Source organism: Musa acuminata, chromosome BXJ1-2 (assembly GCF_036884655.1).
Source record: "Musa acuminata AAA Group cultivar baxijiao chromosome BXJ1-2, Cavendish_Baxijiao_AAA, whole genome shotgun sequence".
Taxonomy (NCBI): Eukaryota; Viridiplantae; Streptophyta; class Magnoliopsida; order Zingiberales; family Musaceae; genus Musa; species Musa acuminata.
The window spans coordinates 19,636,140-19,651,416 of NC_088328.1; the positions used below are offsets into that span (position 1 = coordinate 19,636,140).

Sequence of the window (15,277 nt, forward strand, 5' to 3'; positions counted from 1 at the left end):
GGCAGCCATTATTCATGCCAGCATTCTCTCTCTCTCTCTCTCTCTCTCTCTCTCTCTCTCTCTGTCTGTGTCTCTAACTCACTCATGTGCAGATATATATTATAGTATTGTTCTTGTTGTGAGGTGTTAAGGGAAGGAAGAGAAAGTTATTAGGTAGAGCTTAGAGTCTTGTTTTTGTTAATATACAGCAAATTATAGGTTCTTTTGGAGTATTATTTATTGGGTTCTTTGTTAACTGCAAGAGGCTATGCATCATAATGGCCTGACATTGCTCACTCTTTGGCCTCAGACTGCAAGCCAATATTAACAGGTAGAAAAATCAGTCTATTCCTTCATCTCTCTGTCTCTCTCTATACCACCTTGGCTCCAGAAAAAAGAAAGAAGTATCATTTGGATGCCTTTCATTTCTACTTACTGATGACAGTAAGAGTGTCTCCTAATCCCTTAGATAACCTGATCCTGTTTGACGAGCCTATTCAATGCATCCAAGGCATATAAAAGGTCTTTCTAGTTCATTTAGTCACTTAACTCATTCAGACAAAAGCCGGTAGTTTCCCCTTTTCTCGCCAAGGGGAAGAAGAGTGGGAGAGAGAGAGAGAGAGTTCGACAGTACCGGTGGCGATGGGTCGTGGAAAGATAGAGATCAAGAAGATCGAGAACCCGACGAACCGCCAAGTAACCTTCTCCAAGAGGCGGGGAGGGCTGCTCAAGAAGGCCAATGAGCTTGCGGTCCTCTGTGATGCACAGGTGGGGGTCATCATCTTCTCCAGCAGTGGAAAGATGTTTGAGTACTGCAGTCCACATTCGAGGTTTGCCAGTTCATAGCTCCTTTGACTCTTTTAGCAGATTCACAACAATTTCTCGTTGTCATATCATGTTCTTTTGGTGTCCCTCCATCTACATTTCGTAATATAGCTGGTTTAATTCTGCTTTCATGCGGATTAGGTTTTGTTCTTCTTCTTTTTCGTTTCTTTTTTCCCTGCTAATGGATAATCTTATGAGCTTCCATTCTGCTCACCAAAATAAATGATCTATTCGATTATACAATGAATGTCCATTCCCTTCATAAGAAATTTGCAATGATCATTTATGGCATGGCAGATCTGATGAATACTATTCTGCCTTTGTTATTAGTTGTTGCCAGCTATACCACTGTGGTGAATTCTTCATGTTTGACTTGTCTTATTGCATTAAGATACACCTATGCATATGAATATGATCAGCAACCATGTGATGCGAGGTGCATTCTCTGTGGCTTATGATCATGAACCCTAATTTAAGATAAACCTATATGTGAGTAGAAGCTTAAGAGATTGATGTCGGGCGAAATAATCTACAAATTTATCCTGTAAATATTCACTTTTAACTCCAACACATCATATCTACTATCCATATTTACATCGGAGAACAACATCAGAAGAACTCTTTCTACAATTCATCAAAATGACCGTCTCCGCAAGGAGCTAAAGAGATCTAGCAGCTTAATATTTTCGCGGCTCAAGTTCTTTGAAGAACAGATTCTTTTTACTATCAGTTAATTTGTGCTGCAGTATGAGGCAAATCATGGATAGCTACCAGAGAGTCACAAACACTCACTTTGAGGAGATTAATACTCATCAGGTACATATGACATTTAATTAACACTTCACAGCCGTTCATAAATAAGTTGCGGCTAATCTGAAATTTTTGTACTGTGCTTTCCACTTCAGCAAATATTTTACGAGATAGCGAGGATAAAGGATGAGAAGGATAAGCTGCAGGAAAGCATGAAGCAGTATGTCGGCGAGAACTTGACTTGTTTAACTTTGAATGAGCTGAATCAACTCGAAGAACAGCTCGAATCCTCCGTAAACAAGGTCAGAGTAAGGAAGGTAATGAGACATGCTCGAATCATCAACGCCATTATAACTACATCTATTTTGAAGCTGCCTACTGATATAATAGAAATTGATGAAGCTGAAAAATAAAAAAAACGAAAACTCCTAACGAAGCTTACAGAATTAGAACTTAGCTGATGACAACTTTTCTACTCCAATTAGCTCCATGAACTGCCCGATTGATACTCATCACATTACTTTAAGATTCAACACTGATGACCAACTACAAATTTTTGATCCATATCATCTTCAGCACCAGCTGCTGCACCAGCAACTGGACAATCTACGTCGCAAGGTAACATGCAGCACCAGAAGGCTCGATCGTTCATATACGTGATGCATACATATAACGCTTGCTTGTGATATTGATCAGGAGCACATCTTAGAGGATCAGAACAGCTACCTATGCCGCATCGTAAGTTACCATATATACCACATCTTAGTCTCATGGCTTCATTTTTGCTTGGAGTTTATGCATGCCGTGGTTTTGTAGCTGTCGGAGCACCAGGCAGAGCTGGAACACACGCAGGCTGCCATGGAGCACAAGGTGGGTGATGTGCCGATGCTGGAACACTTGGAAAACTACTACTCCGGGGAGCCATCAGAGAGCTTGCTGCAGCTTTCACCTCAAACGCATGCTTTCCGGCTGCAGCCAACACAGCCCAACCTGCAGGAGGACAGCCTCCAGGGCCATAACCTGCAGCTCTGGTAAGACCACATCTCCTCTATCTCAACCCTAAGTTGATGGAGTTCCAGAACAAGCTCCAGTTGGCCGTAAATTGACCAACAGGATCGAATGTGAACCAAATAATATTGGTTTTCATGTCATAAACTGAGTAGTTGTCGGACCTTCGTGTTGCTTTCTACATCATCTTTTCTTTCCAGCTCTTTTTTGATGTAATTCTACTGATAGTTATAGCAATACAATCTTAACAATCATCAAAATCACTTAGGCATGTATGATGATGCTCTGGTGATCGAGTCTTTTGCCACATCAATCTATGTAAAGATTGGTTCCTGTGCAGTCAAGTTATGCGCTAATTTCTTATCTTTATAGGTCTTGACTTTCTACATGGACTTCAACAGATTCCAAACTCCAAGAGAAGAAACAAGCAGCAGGAAAAGAGAAAGGATACCGAGTCATCACACTACTGAAAACAACTCATTTTTAGATTAATATACTTCTTCTTTTCTATATATCTGTAGGAAATGATGTTTGCAAGCATGCTTCCATGGACAGTTTAGGCATCTTTGATGTTGTTGTGTCTGTGTGGCTATCTATCCATATATGTGAGATATCATCCAGTTAAATACAGTTGGGTCATATACGTGATGCCATCAAATATGATGGCATGTTGTATGGCGTTTAGTAGGCTAAATAGAGTTGTGCGTGCTAATCCAACTATTTTAATGGAACACCAGACCACCTGGCGTAGACTATGATTCAGATGATTCTGAGTTCTTGATATGATCTTCGGCAAATCATGTTCTTTGTTTTGTTCCTTTCTGCCTGACCTCTGTCGACCAGAGAAAACTTCCGCTGTGCCCTCTATGGGGTCTCCTCTCTATCTCTCTTCCATGCGATCGATCTGAGGGAGTCGTCCTCTCAATCATGGTGAGGCGCCATGGTTGGCAGCTTTTTCCACATGCCTTGCGGGCCTTCTTCTGAAGATTTCCTGTACACGCCTTATGTTTGCCTCCATATCTACACCGAGAAATGGCTTTCTTTCCAAAGGCCTTCTTGCTTTTGCTATTATCTGTTTTCGATACTAATGGATTTCTTGGATCTTGCAGTTTGTGTGACCATATAAGGCACATTTGACCTCATTTTTGTTGAGAGAAAGGGAAGTTTTTGATCGGGTAAGTGGTGCCACTCTGATTCCCGAAGCCTGGAGAAGCTCATTTGCTTTGACCACACAAGCTCACACCATAGAATTCTTTCCTAAGTTGCTTGACCCATTGATTGTAGGAACAATTAAGTCTTTCAAACAATGCCAAGCTTACTTGTATGATATTACTGAGTGCTCTGAAGGAAATCTGAAGTCCCATGATGTACAAGTGATTTCAAAGAAATGATAACGCAATGATGGGATAAAAATATAATTTTATATATGAATAAATATAAGTAAGTCGTAACATACAACGAAATTAAACGAAAATCATAATCAAATATGATACTAAGATTTACGTGAAAAATCCTTCCAATGTGAAGGATAAAAATAACAGGGAAACCTAGAGAAAATCCATTATAAAAATAATGAATATAGAAATCTCAGAATCTCTTGCCCAATACTCAAGCAAGAATTACAAGAGAATAACCGGAATACAATAATTACATCGTTGTGCATAATATCCAAAATCTCCCCAAGTAATTACAGCAAGAATCTATTATAAATCTGATCTAACTTTAGGTGATAACACTGCCTAGATGATTGAAAACGGTCTCTATTATTTTTGTCTTCTTATCTTTCCTTCTTCACTTGTTTTTAAGTTATTTTCTTCTTTTTTTCTGAACCACATTGCAGTAATTTTTCAGCCAAGTTCGCAACCATCACTGTCCACATTTTTCTTTCTTAGCCACCATACCTATGAGTTAGGGTTTAGGTTAGAGAAAAGTGGACTATAGGTTACTAAAGCTCACTATAAACTAAACTAATGAGCTGTCTGTCCAACATGCAGGAAGTAACAATGAACTTAAAGTACCATAAGAGGAAGAGGACTTGATTCTAGTATTTCGAACTCATTAGCTGCATCAGAGTAATTTTGATATGGTCGACACAACAAAATTGTTCTAAATAAGTTTGAGACTGAGAGATAATGATGTCAACTCATTCTATCAACAAAATATGTTGATAGCTATGTAAAAATATAGAAGACTACAATCAATAACGACTGAAAACTGATGTCAACTCATTCTATCGTTGATGTTTCAGGTCCAGCGTTCTTAAGTTCTCACGTATGAAGGAGTTCTTTGCGAGTCTCACCTATTAAAAGATACAAGCTTTAAGATACAGGCACTCCATCAACCTATGAGAATCATGGAAGCACAGGAGATCAGTCAATTGACTGGTAGAAACGACTAAAGGTTCCAAATTGAAGATCAACCATCAACAAGAACCAGAACGGATCACAAGAATGGACAGATGTAAGGGGTAGGGAATCACCAAATGGCTCGTGAGGATGATCCTGGCGCCGTGCTCGGTCAAGTACTTGATCGTCTGTACTGCAGCACGGATTCGAGAGTCGTCTGTGATCTTCTGGTCGTCGTCCGAGGGAACAACGAGACCTGCTCTTACGAACATCCTCTTGCCCTTGACATCGGCTTCCTTCGGACCGCCAACGCTCCTCTTCGTCGCCATTCTTCCACCCGATCGACAGAAGAAGCAGCAGATCGGTGAAGGCTTAAAAGCAGGACAAGGAAGAGTGATCGAGTCGAGCGACCGGCAAAGGCGGAGAGCGCGTCTGTTGACCGGATGACGCTAACGTTGGCTGGATTTGGACGGCTCAGATGATCTAAATGGAGGATCGGACGGTCATCATGCCATCGTTCGTGTTGGCCGCCGCGAAGCCTCGATGGAGGACGGGTGACTCATAGGCACGTGATGTACACGTGATCTTCATCGAGACCTTTTCCTGCTCTCTGACGAGATAGTTCCCCGTCGCTCCCTCCAAACCACGAAAGAATGGAAAGAGAGCGAGAGAGAGAGAGAGATCGACTGCGAGGAACCAATCACGAGAAAGGAATCCGTCATCGATCATTCGATTAGCCCAAGGCAAGCCTCTCTCTCTCCCCCCCTCTTATTGGATCCAGTTCCAGTGCTTAGTTTTTTGGGATTCACCATATACTCTGTGGTTCTTCGATCTTTTTGATCGTGATGACTAGTCGCGGTACCTCGATTCGGCCTCTCGTGGGCTCTTCTTTTATACTCTAAGATCTTTGTGAGGGATCCAATCGATAGTCAAATCGATCTTTCAGGCACAAGTTTTGGTTTTTATTGGATGAATGATTGTAAAGATCGGACCTTTCTTCTGGTTTTCCGTTTCTTCAAAGCGTTTCTTTTCGGATCTGTCACTGAAGTGATCTCTTTTAGTTCTTGATGCCAACTAGAATGCTTTGAGTGAGCAGGCGCACGCTTCTGATTGATGAAGCCTTTGCAATCGCAGGTGAGTTTGTTCGTGCGAATGTCGGATAGCTGTGTTCGGTTTAGTCTCCTTCCTCGTTACGATTGATCACCGAGAACCCTAATTTCGTTCTGTGGCCAGCGCATTGGAATGTCAGATTGACTGGTTCCAGTGGATGGTAGGCATAGTCTGGCTGACAATTTGTCTCGGCTGCTTAACCCGATAGTGAAAGTGGCAGAAACATCACTCACTGTCAATCTTGAATCAAAAAAATTCAGAAACAAATATCAGCTTTTGAATTTGAAGGAAAAGATCAAAGAAGTAGAGCTTCAACCTTGAACTGTCTTTGGAAATCCTGAAAGCTCAGAAGCTGAACAAACCTTGCTAAAAATCGAGTTTGTTCTACGAGTCAGAGAAGATGAACAAGCATTGAAGTCGACGAAAACCAGATCTTAGAAGCATTAAAAGCAAAGGGCATGAAGCATGAGGAGGTTACCGACGCAAGGGAGTCTCTTTACCGAGCTGGGGAGCTTGAAGAAAAGAGCAAAGGCACCTGAAGCAACCATCAAGCAGTCATACCCAGTGAGTTGGATTCTGTTTTCAGCTGGTTGAACTTCCATCATTTCATCCAAGCATCACAGAGATCTGATTTCATATTAATATTTCATGATTTCTATTCACTTCATACTTCAGCATGTTGCTTAGACTTGCAGGATACACCTGAAAGAAGAAGGATGTGGAACTCGATGAACTGAGACCGAGTCAAACCGTTGAAATGGAGAAGAAGAATTGCAGGACTCGAGAACGCAGCATTGCTTGTGGATCGTGCAAGAGTTTGTGGGGACGATGAAGACCAAGACAAGCAGGTATTAAGCGTATTGCTTAATACGCTTTATATAAACTTAATGCCAAAAGCTTTATATAAACTTTAATATTTCCTCTCACATGCAAATTAGTTTAGGCGACGTATAAACAGAATCAAAATTCATGATATTGATTAACACATCCTAAAAGCTGACGTTGACTTAATGTATTTATGATCCTTAAATAGAGTCCATAAGAATTATGGACAATAATTAGACACGTGACGAAATGGAGAGGAATGCTATCTATCCATGGGTGATGCTGAGTCAACATATCTCATCAGACATCACAATAAAATTACCTGAAGGTGCCTTCCGATCCGAGAGAGAGAGGATAAGAGGATCACCGGGACGGAGATTTAAGACGTAAAATATTACACTAGGCAAAGTAGCAGCCTACATAAGCTGTTGGCCAATGTCCACAATGCATGTGATCCATGGTTCAAGGTCCTAGGAACATGCATCGATGGTGGCCGTGCAATCTAAGGTACTCGCATTCCAACATCTCATGATTCACTCTCACATATTCTGAGCCAACAATTTCCACCTAATTTATTTTCTTCAATTACTTTGTCTTTATTTCAATTACTGATTTGTTTATACTATTATTATTATTATTATTATTATTATTATTCTTATTATTATTATTGCTAACCGTGGTGGTCTCCTCTTCTGCCTTCTTTCCCCCACCCCCGGAAACAAAGGTGTGGTGTTTTGGCCCATTACTGCTCTCTTTATAAGCCTCTGCGGGTGTGGGGTTAGGAGTCTCCCACCGTCTCCTCTCCGATTCCTCTCCTCTGCCACCGCCCCTGCAACCAGGGGGGGCCCTCTGCCGCGCGAAATGCACCAACGATGACGCCGCCCGCCTCCAATTCGGTGGGAAGCTATCCCCCGCAGTCACGGTCCCCGAAACCCCCTCCATTGCGCTGGATCCTAAGGTGAGTCCTCCCCCTTCTGTTTCTTCTGTGAAACCCTCTAGATGTTCCGCGTGAGGGAAAGAAATCATCTAGATATCGCTCGAGGCTTCCGCGGAAAAGATTTGGTTTTGGGGGGGGACTACCTGATACTTTTGTGTCCAGTATTATGCGCGATAGGGAGGGGAAAGGTTGGACTTGAGTTTGATCGCTTCTTCTGCTGTCCTCGGGGTGTTGTGAGAGAGGAATCCATTTAAAGATGCTTTCTTTTGGGCTTGGAATACTTTTATTCCGGGATTGTTGATCTAGGTTCCTTTGGTTTCTCTTTTGCCATCATGTACAAGGTTCCATTCTCTGAAGAAAAGGTCTCTCTTTCTCTCACACACTCTCTACTTTTAATTATTGTGTTTTTGTAGAGTTCCAACTGTAGATTCTAACTATTCAATTCCATTGATGTGTATCGGGGATTTTTCTACCATTTTCTAACCTGTTACTAGACACGATCTATAAATTATACAACTCCTTTTAGCTTAAAGTCAATGCTGTTTAGGCGAATTGTAGTCTGTCGATGTGCTTTTAGTGTGACTGTTGAGCAATGTTGTTGTAGTTCCTTTTCTGTCCACAGACTGTTTTCAGTTCTAATTTGAGTTCTTTCATCCAAGTGCAGATTAAGGAACTTACACTATGGAAACCAAGAAACATATTCTCTTTTTTCTCTTGCACTTTCTACATGAGGTTAAATTTTGCATATGTGCAGATTTTCTATTGTATGTTGCGTTTTGCTCCATTATTCTAAATTACTCACGTTTTGTTCCTTAGGGATGTCCATTTTCTTACCTGGTACTTAATTTCACGTTTTCATTTTATAATTCTGCTGAAGATAGAATGTCCTTGTCAGACATGTTTTTCTTCACTTAAATTTATTTGCCATGTCAAAATTTCATTCACCTGCTCAGTCCATAGTGTACTTGTTGTTTCTTCTAGACAAGAGATAAAGAGGGAATAGCAATTAGGAACCCATGGTGTCATATTTGTATTTTCATTAATGTTTTTGATGTCCAATATGATACTTATGAATCTATCATTCCTTATGCTTTAATCCATCAATTCCTTGCTGTTGTCGTTGGAACAAGGAGATTTTTATGTGACCTACATGCTTTCTTAGCTCACAATTGCGTTTTTAGTGCCCAACCTGTTTCTCATGTGTCCATATTAGATTTCACAATTTGATTTTTTGTAGACAAAAGCTTTTTTATATCTGATCCTTCTTATTTGTAAAATTCTTCTCTTAGCTCTGTTGATTCCCCATTCAGGATAATTTTTCTTTTTTTTAATCATTTATTACAACCGTGCCACTTTTTTTGAATTGGGCATTTTTAAAGGTTACAATGTGTTGTTTGAACATCCTGTCCAGAGATTACAATAATGGGGCCTTATTTTCCGGTTGTCAGGATTTGCTCTTTGCGACCATTAGCCTATTCATTCTCAATGGTTCAGAGATCAGTTTGATGTGGGCCTAGCAAACAGCTTTCCAAGAAACCATTTTGTGTGATGAGGCTTTCAGACAATCAGGGCAATCGCTTGGGATCAACACAATCAGAGGAGTCAGCCTTGGACACACACAGAAATTTATGCAGTCATTTGCCTTATAATCGATCTCCTCTCCAACTAATTGCATCAGCTGGTCAGCACCCTGAAAATAGTGCCGCATACTTTTTGTGGCCTACCTCTACCCTAATGCATGGTGCTTCTGAAGGACGATCTAAGTACTTCGAGAACCTTCAGAAAGGAGTACTGCCAGGACATCTTGGCCATCTGCCAACTGGACAGCAAGCAAAAACACTTCTTGATCTGATGACTATAAGAGCATTCCACAGCAAGATCCTGCGTCGTTTCAGTCTTGGTACAGCTATAGGCCATCGAATCAGAAGGGGAACATTGACTAACATTCCAGCAATTCTAGTTTTTGTTGCACGAAAAGTTCACAGGAAATGGCTTGGCCACAACCAGTGTCTCCCATCCGCCCTTGAGGTAAATAATGGTTTCTTTTCTAGCAGCTTGGTTTTATAATATCAAGGATATAGATTGTTACATGCAAGTTGGGCCCTGCAATGCTGCACTCTTAGGCTTAAATAATTTTGTCAAAAATATTAGTAAGCGTAAATTAGGTCCTAGAGAAAGAAGCTAAACCATAAGGTTGACAATCTTGGTTACTGCCTTTAAAAAAGATGCAATGGACTTGTCTAATTCACAATAAGATGTAATCAATAGGTCCAAGCTCTCTGAAAAGAAGAAGATTAGTTACAAGAGTATGGCTTATGCATAGTGCTGCATAAGCTCTATTGAATTAGAGAGATCTAAGCGATAAAAGATCTATGCCATCAAACTATTAGTCGTTAGCTTGCATGAGGCTTAGCTGTGAAATCAATCAATAAGAGCTTGACTCAAAAGGAAGCGAAAAGATAAAAGGTTGGCTCCTGAATTCGAAGCCAAACAATAAAAATTGCATCATGAATGAAAAGGCAGGCTATTTTTAGTAGAATGGGAGGTCAAACCATGAGTGGTTGGCTCATGAATAAGAAGTCAAGCCACTGAGCTGAGGCATGAAACTAGACCATGAGATTGAATTATGCATAAAAGCCAAGCAATATGAGGTTGCCTTATGAACTGTGCTTGTTCATCAAGCCAAATCCACAAGTGGGTGGCTTAAGCTAAGTCATAAGACGTTGGCATAAATAAAGCCATCAAACCAAGACCCAAGTGGTAGGCTTATGCATAAAAAAGCTATCAAACCAAGCCATGAGAATTTAGCTTATGAACATTACCCTCATGTTTCTCTATTAGTATTATGCAATTATTTAATTATTCTTCCAGACTATACTATGGTCATCTTTGAGGTTACTATGACACATTTGCTTAGCGCCTTAACGGTTTCGGAGGTATCCTTGTTTTAAAATGAGCAGGGACCAGGGGGCGTATGGTGTGATGTGGATGTGGTGGAATTCTCTTATTATGGTGCACCAGCACCGACTCCAAAGGAACAATTGTACAGTGAGCTTGCGGATGGGTTACGAGGAAGTGATCCATGCATAGGTTCAGGCTCTCAGGTACTTCTAACAGAAATAAGAATTTTTTTGTCTTTTTATGTACCAGAATGACGGTTGGCTAGTTGTTAGTTAATTGCATTCCTAGAGAGTTTTAAGCATTAAAACATATGCTTACCAATTTTCCATGTTCATGATATAATAACTTATCGATGTTGAATTAACCATGCAAATGTTAGAGGAGATGCACTCACAGAAGGTTTTTTGCTTCCGTAGAGAGTTACAAGCATTAAAGCAGATGCTTACCATAGTTTCATATGCATTGTATAACTTTGGGGTTGGATTTACGATGCAAATGATAGAAAGGATGCACTTATAGAAGTCTTGCAATGAGGAAATAACCTTCGCTGAGATACAGTGAAACTGTGATTGATTGAGGGGACACCAATTTAACTAGCTACATTGCTGAAGATCATGCAGTCGAAGATGGAGCAGCAATTTAGTTTGCCAAATCCAAATTGTCAATTTGCTGTTATCCTCTTTCTCTAGAACAGCATCCAGCCATCATGGCCTTGATAATCAGGGTCATTTAATCAAGTGACCATGACCCCATTCAAGAATGTGCTGCATAACCCAATCATACTTGGAGCAAAACAGACAAATTCTAGAATGAATCAAGTATAGTTGTATATCACTATGTTGCTGCCATCTTGTTCAAACATAACCCTTGAAATGAAGGGTTAGCCCCATTATATACCCAAATCTAGATTGTACCTTGCTTTACAACTACATACCTCTTTGTTCAACTTTAATTACTGGAATTGATGTTATTGCCACCCTATTACTTTTTCTTCTGTTTCCAAACATTACATCCACCCAGGATTTCTCCATAGCTGCAGTTTTCTGCCCCATGTCAGCATCAACATTCCAATTTATTTGCGAGATATCCTCTGGTATCCTCCCTACATCCCTACATTTTCAGAATTCAATCTTGTACCATGTTTTGGATACAGCTACTCAGAATTGTCAGAAAGAAATCCTCATGACATCATATCAAGAAGGATTGTCTTCCTCTCCTGGACACCATCAGAATCCCCTTGATGTGAATGCAAATCAAGTCTACAATCTTTCCATCAATTCTAGCAAACTGAACAGAGTGTTTTGAGAAATGGTATGATCAATCATTAGATCTGTGGTATCTTTTCCTCCTTGTGCCAAAACCTTTCTCTCCAAGATTTGAGTTTTCACAAAACTCCTTGTGCCAACACAGATGAATTATTCTATGCATGTGGAGATTTGCTTGTGCTTTCTATTGGTGTTAGATGAGCCTTTTTTTTTTCTTTTTTTCTTGAAATTCTTTGCTCTTACTACAGGTCGCGAGCCAAGGGACATACGGGACTTTAAGTGCCATTGTGAAAAGTCGAACAGGCAACAAACAGGTTGGTTTCCTGACAAACCGTCATGTTGCAGTTGATCTGGATTATCCTAACCAGAAGATGTTTCATCCATTGCCACCCAATCTTGGACCTGGTGTGTACCTGGGGGCTGTTGAGAGGGCAACATCATTCATCACTGATGATGTTTGGTATGGAATATATGCAGGAACAAACCCAGGTAATAAAGTTCAAGACCGTGCTGCTGTTATATTGAGGTAGCATGCATGTCATCATATGGGTACCAGAGCCATGTTGCTTAGTTCTGAAAAGCTACCTATTACTGAGAGATGCTTCCTATTCTTCCTCATTTATATCTAATCCTACTGACATAGGCATAATTGTGCGATAAAAATTTCTAAAAGCACAAAACTCATGTACTGACGTAGGATTAATTGGGAGTTACATTTTTGGTTATTTACTTTATTTTCCTTCTTTCAGGATTTAAATGTGTTCATTGTTTCTTATACCTGTTGCGATGTTCTGATTCCCAAAAGTACCTCTTATGATGCACCTGCAGAAACTTTTGTGCGAGCTGATGGTGCATTTATACCCTTTGCCAATGACTTTGATATGTCCTGCATTACCACTGCAGTGAAAGGACTGGGTGAGATTGGAGATGTTAAGGTTATAGACATGCAATCACCAATCAACAGCCTTATCGGGAGACAAGTGGTGAAGGTCGGAAGGAGCTCTGGTTTGACAACTGGAACTGTAATGGCTTATGCACTAGAGTACAATGATGAGAAAGGAATATGCTTCTTGACAGATTTTCTTGTTGTGGGTGAGGACCAACAAACCTTTGATCTGGAAGGTGATAGTGGGAGCCTGATTATTCTAACAGGACAAGATAGTGAGAAACCTAAACCTATAGGTATCATCTGGGGTGGGATTGCTAATAGAGGAAGGCTGAAGCTTAAAAATGTCCATGAACCAGAAAATTGGACTAGTGGAGTTGATCTGGGTCGCCTTCTCGATCTCTTGGAACTTGATCTTATAACAACAAGTGAAGGACTAAAAGGTTTGCTATCTCACTTTTTTTAGAGGCTGTAGAAGATTTCATATTGCAGTGCAATAATGTTTCCACTATCTTTCTCTCATTTATCTTTCGTCTTTCATTGTGGTTAAAGATGCACTACAGGAGCAAAGATTTGCCTTAACAGCTACTATCAATTCTGCAGTTGGTGAATCATCTCCAATAGTAGGGAGCCTTCCACCTAATGAGATATTTGAACCTCTAGGCATTAACCTTCAACAGTTCCCTCCTGAAGGTGGTTCTGGTTCAGGAGAGAATGTACCTTTCACAGATATGGCGTTTCATGTGGATACAGCTGAGGTTGCAAACAGTGTGGAAGAGCATCAGTTCATTCCGAATCTAATTAGCATGTTGCCAATGCATCGCAGAGAAGACAACCTAGAAAGGAAGAATCTATCTGCACCAACTAACCTATCTGACGAAGATCCTTGTGTTTCACTGCAACTGGGGGACCGAGAACCGAAGAGGCCGCGTTCTGGTCAAAATGAAGATTAGTTTCTACCAAAGTGAAGCAGCTATTCATCATGTCGGAGCTACTTCTCTAGTTACAGCTTCATGCAAGATATCCATGTGACATGGATATGACAAAAAAGGCTCGGGTAGTTTTGCATTTTCTGAAGAGAATTTTTGAAGGCTTTGAAAGGGAAGCCTCAGTCTTCTTTGAACCGAAGAATAGCCTCCGCTTGGAGAATCTTCTCTTTTTAGAAGTTATGATCTGGAACTACGCATAGTTGAAAGGTCGGACAGTCAAATTTTGATTGCTAGGACTTTTTACAAACAGATGTAGAAGAAAGACCATTTATTGGAAAGATTTCAGTCAATTTGCCCAGCTTAAGCTCATTCCGGGGTATTTAAATTTGAGAAAGCACTTTGGGGTTATTCAAGTTTTATCCCCACATCATGAAAATGTCAAACACAAATGTACTTTTGAAATGTGAAATTATCCCAATTGACTTTGGTAGTTTGAAGATTACAAAACAGTTTATCAACTATGTCAATTGATGGTGCATATACCATGAGGTGTTTTGTTGTAATTTCTTCTAGCTCAATGGTGTTCTTTGTTCATGAACAGACTTTGCACACCAAAAGCCAACCACATGTTACTCCCATACAGGAAAGGCTTGCGTAAGGTTATTTTATTTGGTAATGGATTTCCCAAGATAAGATGAATCATGTGAGAAGGAAAGGAACAGAATTTAATTGCAATGATATCACAGAATATGACTAATCTCATAGACGAATAAATCAATATGTCTCGTGCTAATATCTTAGCACACAATCAACATGAATACTGTCTCGTGAACACACGAGAGCCAACATTTTATGTAGAAGCTAAAAGAACAGAACACAGAAGAACGACAAGGCGATGGTGATAAGACGTCTCTCCATCTCCCTTTCCAGCTTCAGAAGCACATGTCCAGAACGCAGCAGCAACACAAGGCAGCACAGCTGCAAGACACAAAGAAGCAGAGCAGCACAAACAAACCATATAAGCACCAGCTGATCGAAAGAAGCTGCTAAAATCACGAGGAAAAAGGCTGCAGGCTCACCATCCCTTCCAAAAGCCATCACCGCGACTCTTCGTCTCCACGGGAACTTGTTGTGAATTCACAGCACCACCATCCCCGGTGGGATAGCCTGCAGGAGGAGGCGCGACGTAAGCTGGTGGGTAGGCCTGCCCGGGTGGAGGATAAGCTGAATCTGAACCAAGGCGAAGTCGATCATGAAGAACGTAAAATGCTAAAGGGGATAAACCTATAAGGAGAAGATAAAGAACATTACATTACCTTGAGAAGGAGCCTGCTGCTGAGCGTAGTAACTCATCTTGAAACCAAACCAAACGGACGAGAGCACCAAAGGAGGCAGAAGACGATCGATGTGGAGGTGAGAGGAAGACAGCCTGAGAAGCAGTACTTATAGTGACGGGATTGCTTCGGGCAAGGGGTTTTCTTGGATCGACGCGTTGTGATCAGAGAGGTCAAAAGAGA

General features: G+C 40.7%; 3 protein-coding genes across 9 annotated transcripts; 2 read left to right on the forward strand and 1 right to left on the reverse strand.

Annotated features, from left to right (window-relative positions):
* The first annotated feature begins 382 nt into the window (after positions 1 to 382).
* LOC103970859 (MADS-box transcription factor 29-like) lies at positions 383 to 3,746 on the forward strand. 2 transcript variants are annotated; one of them, XM_018822308.2, is made up of 7 exons: positions 383 to 809; positions 1,551 to 1,620; positions 1,710 to 1,871; positions 2,131 to 2,172; positions 2,251 to 2,292; positions 2,371 to 2,585; positions 2,964 to 3,746. In XM_018822308.2, coding segments are annotated over exons 1-7 (720 nt in total). In that variant the 5' UTR covers positions 383 to 621; the 3' UTR covers positions 2,965 to 3,746. The 2 variants fall into 2 exon arrangements, with proteins under 2 accessions (XP_018677853.1, XP_009383060.2); XM_009384785.3 differs by having other exon boundaries at positions 385 to 809; positions 2,935 to 3,746.
* Positions 3,747 to 5,520: 1,774 nt separating this feature from the next.
* Positions 5,521 to 14,305, forward strand: LOC135597158 (protein NARROW LEAF 1-like). 6 transcript variants are annotated; one of them, XM_065089743.1, is made up of 9 exons: positions 5,521 to 5,650; positions 6,042 to 6,581; positions 6,693 to 6,865; positions 7,567 to 7,800; positions 9,228 to 9,807; positions 10,740 to 10,883; positions 12,194 to 12,434; positions 12,774 to 13,274; positions 13,384 to 14,305. In XM_065089743.1, exons 5-9 carry the CDS (start codon positions 9,328 to 9,330, stop codon positions 13,782 to 13,784), a joined length of 1,767 nt encoding a protein of 588 aa, XP_064945815.1. In that variant the 5' UTR covers positions 5,521 to 5,650; positions 6,042 to 6,581; positions 6,693 to 6,865; positions 7,567 to 7,800; positions 9,228 to 9,327; the 3' UTR covers positions 13,785 to 14,305. The 6 variants fall into 6 exon arrangements, with proteins under 6 accessions (XP_064945815.1, XP_064945808.1, XP_064945832.1 ...); XM_065089736.1 differs by having other exon boundaries at positions 6,705 to 6,865; XM_065089760.1 differs by having other exon boundaries at positions 6,705 to 6,865; positions 13,435 to 14,305.
* A 195-nt stretch (positions 14,306 to 14,500) lies between these two features.
* On the reverse strand, positions 14,501 to 15,235 carry LOC103970319 (protein CYSTEINE-RICH TRANSMEMBRANE MODULE 6-like). The gene is made up of 3 exons (XM_009384054.3): positions 15,077 to 15,235; positions 14,840 to 14,990; positions 14,501 to 14,738 (listed from the first exon to the last, which is right to left on the reverse strand). The coding sequence occupies exons 1-3, from the start codon at positions 15,111 to 15,113 to the stop codon at positions 14,693 to 14,695; spliced, it is 234 nt and encodes a 77-aa protein (XP_009382329.1). The 5' UTR covers positions 15,114 to 15,235; the 3' UTR covers positions 14,501 to 14,692.
* Positions 15,236 to 15,277: the final 42 nt, after the last annotated feature.